Raw genomic sequence first — 7,049 nt, 5'->3', positions numbered from 1 at the left:
CTTTCTTTAAATGGTTGTTCATTTCTTTAATGTTTAATTTCTTATACTGCACTGTATCTTTTATTCTTGTGTTTTATCTGTTTTTATTTTTTAACTGTTTATTCTTGTGTAAAAGTTAACTGTTTTTTGTGTAAAGCACTTTGAATTGCCCTGTTGCCCAGAAATGTGCTATACAAATAAAGCTGCCTTGCCTTTAGAACATAAAAGATCAAAGCCTTTCCCCTGTGGCTATTGCCATGGAGTTTGAACCATATCAAATAGTCATAGTGACCTCATGAGAAAATTTGAATCTTCTTCATGAATAGGCCTTCACTTTGTCTGTTTCTTTCACTTTTTCTCTCACTCACACTCACACACGGATGCACGCATGCACACAAAACATCACACTTTTCCTTTCCCTTCCCCTCTTTATTTAGGTTACAGCAAACACCGTCCAGAGAGATAAGCCTTCCTGATAATTCCTCTTCATAATACTGTAATCATTAACCTTCTGTTCTTAGGGACAAGTCTGAAGAAAGATATTTATACGCAAAAGCACCACAAGGAATCAGAGACACTTGAGAAGAGCTGAGGACAAGCACCAATCATCCTGAGGTCAGTTCAACTCAGAAATAAGACAAACATGTTGCTTTTTAATATATGTGTTACAGTGAATGTGTTGTTGTGATTGTTCTCCATGTTACAGTGAAATGCAAAAAGGGGACAATGGAGTACACAGCATTGCATACACTTCTCTGGCTTCAAACGGCATTTGTTCTTACAACACAAGGTATGTGAAACTATTCTAACCAGTTCAAACTAATTTGTTCAGTTGACATACTTATTGAAGAATAAGTCCCAAATTTGTTGAATCTTCAAAATGATCAGAGGTATACAGGAGGAAAGAATCTCTGGATTCTTCCTCTAAAGGTTTAAAGGAAGATCTAGCAGTGGGGTTGTCCTAAAAACAATGCTGAACTAACAAGAAGCTTTTGTTTCCTTTAATTGTCCGTACACTATTTGTATCTTTGTCTACAGAGTTTGTGAAACTGAGTGTGACTCCCAAGATTACTGCAGAGTGCGGCAAAGAGGTTACCCTAAACTGCAACGTGTCCTCATCACGGCATGGACTATCAATCAAACACATGAACTGGTCCCAAAACAACAGATCTTTATGTTCCTTGGACAAAGAAGGAAATATCACACACCACAAACACACTCTAAGCCACTTCCATTGTGAGTATAAACATGGAACACAATTATCCCTCATCTTTAAGAGAGTGCAGCCACTGGAGAGCGGAGACTACAGGTGCAAACTGCAATCCAACCAGGGAGCTAAGCATCAATATACAAGAGTGGAGTTACAAGGTCAGTGTCCACAGCCATTCTTATTTAGACAAACAGTGATATGTCTCAACGCAATTTTGTAACACCGCTATCATGAATGTATAAAATACAAAGATACGTCTGCTTCTTTAGCTACTTCCTCTGTTGCAATGATTTTTTACTTACTGTAATAGTGCCCTAGTAAACAAAGTAAAGTATTTAAATTTAGGCTAGGTTGCACCACCAAGGAGTCATTTATTCTAAGATTAGTTCTTATCAGTTTAGCAAAACTAGGCACGTTATGTACTTAAGGTGGTACAACCTCATCATTGAAAGTATTATGTTATCCTTGGGTCTAACAAAACTGTTGAATGCATTTACCTAATTATTAAACATTTGAAATGCTCATTTATTATATATCCTGTACTGATCATAATCACCTGTGTCCTTTTGCATTGCCTTTGTTGGCTCATTGTTGTGTTTCCTTTTGGCACATTTGTCAATCAGGACAATAGTGTGAAACCATTGGAAGGTCTATAGAATGTATTGTGTCAGTGTGTGTGCACGAGACAAGAAAAAGGTGAACCCACTCACAAAACACAGCTCCATAATGAACTAGTGGTCCAAAATTCCCAATGGTAGAAAGTAAATATGTACAAACTGAAATACTGTAGTTTACTTTTTCAATTTTGAGGTACTTTACTTGAGTATTTAAATACTCTGATACTCTTTACTTCTACTCCACTACAATTCAGAAGCAAATGTTGTTTTTATTCCACTACATTTATTTAATAGCTTCAGTTACTAATTACCTTGCAGATTCAGATTAATTGTACAAAATATAATCAACCAATAAATATTTAATGTATTAACATAGATTAAGCTAAGATCACATGAGACTTTATGATTTCACAGGCTACCCCACAGTAGGATTGCCTGGGCAGTTCACCTAGTTGAGCGTGTGCCCCATGTCCAGAGGCTCAGTCCTTGTCACAGCGGCGGCAGGTTTGATTCCAACGTGCAGCCCTCTGCTGCATGTCATTCGCCCCCTCTCCCTCCCCTTTCAAGTCTTCAGCTATCCTATCAAATCAAGGCCTAAAATGCCCCCAAAAAAACAACGGACGTAGTATTGGATCATTGCTCCTCATGCATTGATGTAGATAAAATAATTCTTTAAGGAGTTGGTAAATTACAAATAAAGGCTTGATCCTATAATGTATTATTGTTTTATTCACAAATGAAACCAATACTGTCAGTTTTTTATCCTCCACAAGCATCAGGAAGGCAACTTCAACGGACGATTTTCCTTCTGAACTGAAGCTGCAGAGCATCTGAAATAAAATTAATTGTTACAAAAATTATGAATTCGTTACTCATTCTGGTGGATTATTGATGTTGTAACTGTTTAATGACTTAATGCAATTTTTAAATGCAGACCTGGTGGCTTTTTTAGAAAAGCCACCAGCCAGCCAGCCGGTCTGAATGAGTTGCTAATTAATCGATTTTGGTCTGCAACTCTTTTGCAGAAAGTAAGTGGTTGAACCACCCAATTGGAGACTCTTTACTGATTAATTAAATTGCTCAATAGCTATGAAGACAAAGCCAGTTATGCAGCAAAATCAACTTTTTACAACTTTGCAACCCAAAAGTTCTCAATTTTTGAATGTGTTAGGGCTAATGTATGATGCATTACTGAATGCTTTCTTAGCCGATAACAACATTAAAACTTATGAATCCTTATGAATTACCAGAATGCCTCATTTAAATGTAGTTTAATGTAGCAATAAGTTAAGATAGCGTAAACAACTTTATAGACTGTACTGTTGGGCAGAGTATTATATTTAAATAAGCATCTTGTTCATATGTTTACATCATGTGTAAAATATTACAATGCATGCAAAGTTTTTTTAAAAGTTTTTTTACTAACATGTAGTTAAAGTAAAGTGGAATTGCAATTTCACTATGATATTTGAGCTAATGCACCTTCGATTGCTATAGATTTGATAATGGGAATAAATAGTGAGGTACTGTGGATTTTTGATAGTTTCTGAGAACATGAAGTGTCCCTGATGTTCTGTACATGAAGAACATTATTGAAGTTAATTTCAAAATGTTATGTTCTTCCTCTCAGAGTGTTGTGGAATCGTTGAGGGTGTTTGGACTGGTGACCGTGCCACCTGCACCTTCAAAAACATCTACCCAGACGGAGATGTGCACTGGTTTCACGGCTCCCACAATCTCTCAGATGGATCTGTGAGGCAACACACTACTAAACATGTGGACGAAGGGGGTTGGCTGACTATCCGTAGCTACCTTGAGCAGAACAGTTCAACTGTGCCCTACAACTGTTCCTTGAAGAGCTCCACATCTGGTAGATACATTACAAGCACTTTAGTTCAGAATCCAGAATTACAGGCCAGAAGCATATCACAGGAACATACACATCCGGGCAGGAATGGAGTTGGATCACCGGGACCTTTGTGGACATATTTGTGTATTTCAATTTTACTTGCTGTCACACTGAAATAATAACTATCTCAAAGGAATTTCACATAAAGGAGTGTGATAAGTTATAAGGGTGAAGCGCTGATTAACACTGATAAGGAACAATGAGGTACTCAGAATTGTGTATATTTTAAATTCCAGGGAAACTCTCAGTTAAGTGAGTCATCACGCATGGTACAAAGGTTAATTAGTCTTGACTGAAGTGAACAAGGAAATGAAAGACTGATAATCATTAAACTGTGTCATATATGCTGCAAGAATGAACGCTTTCTGCAAGAAAAATAAAATCTGTCCATCTTGAACAGAATGCAGACATCAAAAGATTGACTCTGCCGCAAATTCCCCTCGAACACACAGAAGCCTTTGTGCGAAATATCAAATAACAGGATGCAGGATTTCTCTGTCATGCAACATCTCTGTGTGTTGTTTGTGGATGGATGCTGCCCTCTGGTGAACTATATTCTGAAATGTGGCTGTGGCTGAAGGGGAAAATGGATGCATTTAAAAGCATGGTATACTTTAACATACAGAAATTGAACGGGTTTCATAGCAACTATTCTTTAGTAGAAGCCGTTCCACCGTTTACAGTAAGGTCTGTGGTTTATTGGTGCTCTTTTTGTGTGCATGGCTACACACCACTGAAGCTGAGATGGATGTATAAAAAAGGGACTGCCCTACAGTAAAATTGACTTCATCATACATGAACAACATGCAGACAGATAATGTCTAGTTTGTCAGAGTTGCAAAATTGTATATTTTCCTTCTTTACATTTTAAATCTGACCGGCAGTCAATGTGACAAGTCAGAAGACAGACACAAATCATTTCCCTGTTTCCCATCTTCAACTATAGCCCTCTGTCTTTACAGGTTTTTGCTCAAAGCTGAAGGACAAACCCAGTTCCAAGGCTAAAACTCTGTATCTTTAACACCTCAGTGCCCTCTCTTCAGACAGGACATTTAAGAACCTTTTCAAGTCAGAATGACTCTCTACTAATGGTGTCACTAAATTTGTGCCACACAGGAGCAGGTTGAACTTTTAGCAAAAAGTTTAACCTTTTCACTAAAAGGTTGAACTGTTGCTGCAGCTGAGAGCTCACTGAGTGAATGACTACCAGGTCACCTTGACTATTGTAGTGCATAAGGATCCACACCTACATACACAAATATACACACACACCAGTTCAGATATGTTGAACTTAATGTTTCTGATTGTGGAGTTATGATCTCTCAAAAGTACACATTCTTTGGTGATTTTTTTGTAAAAAATTAGTTTTGAATAATGACAAAATGAGACTGCAATGCAAAATTAAAGCAACTTACATACATTTTCACAAAACCAACCTTTCACAGTCAAAATTACTGAATTTTTAAATATACTCTCTAATCAAACATCAAATGAGCTTTAGATGGAGATGTTTGATTTATCTAATGTATTATGACATATCAACTCTTTATTACTTATTGCTTATTTAGTGTTTTATATTGTGATGTTAAAAAGAATTTAGCTTACATTAAACATTCCTGGTAAGTAATTACTGATGTAAGCTTTCAGAGAGGAGCCTTTAAAAAGAAATAAAGGACATTAATGAAATCATTTGTGATTATTTTTTTCATGACAATTACAAACTGGAGTTAATTTTTTTAAACGTGTTAACATGTGATGAAGGCCACATAGGACTCTGGCTTGGATTGTAACTCATTTGCAAATTGCTTTGGACAAAGGCATCTGGCAATAAATAAATGTAAATGACTGTGCATCCTAAAGAAGGCAGTAGACCTATGCTAAAAGAACAATCTTTAGAACTTGAAATAAAAGCGTGATTTGGGAGTTGTGTTTATCTTTCTTAGTAAAAACATATCTCTCTCTCTATTTGTATATTATATATATGCATAAATAATATTCCTGATAGTTGATGCATCTCAGAGGGAAGTATGCAAACAAATATTGGTCAGGAAAAAATAAAGTCAGGGATGAATTCCAGCTTTTTTAGATGGGACATAAAGTGATATATTTTCTAAACGTCATTGCTTGATCATAGATACAACATGGATGTAACGTAAGATGCTTAAGTTGTTGTGAAGATGACACGCTATACCTCTACAGTTCAGTGCCATAGTTCTTTCTTGACTTTGTAAAAATGTGTAATAGAGAAATTTCACCTCAAGTTCTATTCAGTATCTAGTCTTGAGCCTTTGGAGATATTACCAAGTCCTCAAATGGAGTTTTCTCAGTTGGAATTACAGATTATGAATTTTAAAAAAGAATTCTGAGCACTTTAGAGACCTTCCATCTATGTTTGCTTCATATTTTGCTGGCTTTGATCCAAGCCAACGTGAACAATAACTCCTTGAAGTACTCAGAAAAAAGCACATTTGAACATCTGCAGCTGCATTATAACTTCACAAACTACATGTGCTGATGTCGATCGTCATGTAGCAGCGCATATTGAATTGACCTTGGAATGGGACTGTTTTGTCAACTGTTGTATTCCAGAAAAATTATATTTTTTTCTGCACATCAGAGCGTCTTTGTTTTCGGTTGTTACCAGGGCAACAAACTGCATCAGTGTCACTTTCTACACTTGTAGCATTTACTTCTTACCACAAGAGGGAACAAGTTACACACTCACAGTAACAGTCATACTCTGAACAAATATTGATTCCACACTGCTTTTCATGTTGATGCTAGGCTGCAGGGTAAAAAGGCACAAATTACTGATCAGTAAACTCAGAGAACATTTTAATTGTGGACCAATTAATTTGCACGATGGTAGGTGTAAAGATGGTCCCATACAGTTCAATATGTTACAATAAGCATTCTGCCAGAATAATTAGTCCTAAAATTCACAAATTGAATAAACATTTCCATCTGTAACCATTTTCATCATGGCCAAAAATGTTTTATGTATGGATATCTTGTTCCTTATTTACATAATTATATTGGTGTTGTAACAGACCAGCCAGATCTCTGTTCCCTCAAAAAAACATGGGCCGTTTCTGCAAGTGGCCCTGCTGCCTTGTTACATCATCTCCCAATGTTTGAAGTTTACTTCTCCTGTGAGCACATCATCCGGGCAAAGTGCACAGTGGGGGGTGTTGGGTCTATTCACTGAGATGTGCATGTGTGAGTGTATACAGGGGCTTCAGGTGAAGTTCCCATGGTAACTGAGACTACTGTGTCTCTGGCTTTATCTGTGTGTGTGTGTGTGTGTGTGTGTGTGTGTGTGTGTGTGTGTGTG

General features: G+C 36.9%; 1 protein-coding gene across 1 annotated transcript in view; it reads left to right on the top strand.

Moving 5' to 3' along the window:
* The window catches only part of LOC116705339 (uncharacterized), a 19,894-nt gene extending 15,084 nt beyond the window's left edge, over positions 1 to 4,810 (top strand). Inside the window, exons 2-5 of the mRNA XM_032541462.1 lie at positions 501 to 594; positions 686 to 769; positions 1,018 to 1,347; positions 3,437 to 4,810. Coding sequence (XP_032397353.1) covers positions 706 to 769; positions 1,018 to 1,347; positions 3,437 to 3,834 — 792 coding nt within the window. The 5' untranslated portion in view covers positions 501 to 594; positions 686 to 705 and the 3' untranslated portion in view covers positions 3,835 to 4,810. The remainder of the gene's footprint in view (positions 1 to 500; positions 595 to 685; positions 770 to 1,017; positions 1,348 to 3,436) is intronic.
* The last annotated feature ends 2,239 nt before the right edge of the window (positions 4,811 to 7,049 follow it).

This window comes from Etheostoma spectabile, chromosome 2, assembly GCF_008692095.1.
Source record: "Etheostoma spectabile isolate EspeVRDwgs_2016 chromosome 2, UIUC_Espe_1.0, whole genome shotgun sequence".
NCBI classification, from domain to species: Eukaryota; Metazoa; Chordata; class Actinopteri; order Perciformes; family Percidae; genus Etheostoma; species Etheostoma spectabile.
This window is presented reverse-complemented; position numbering and strand designations above follow the sequence as displayed.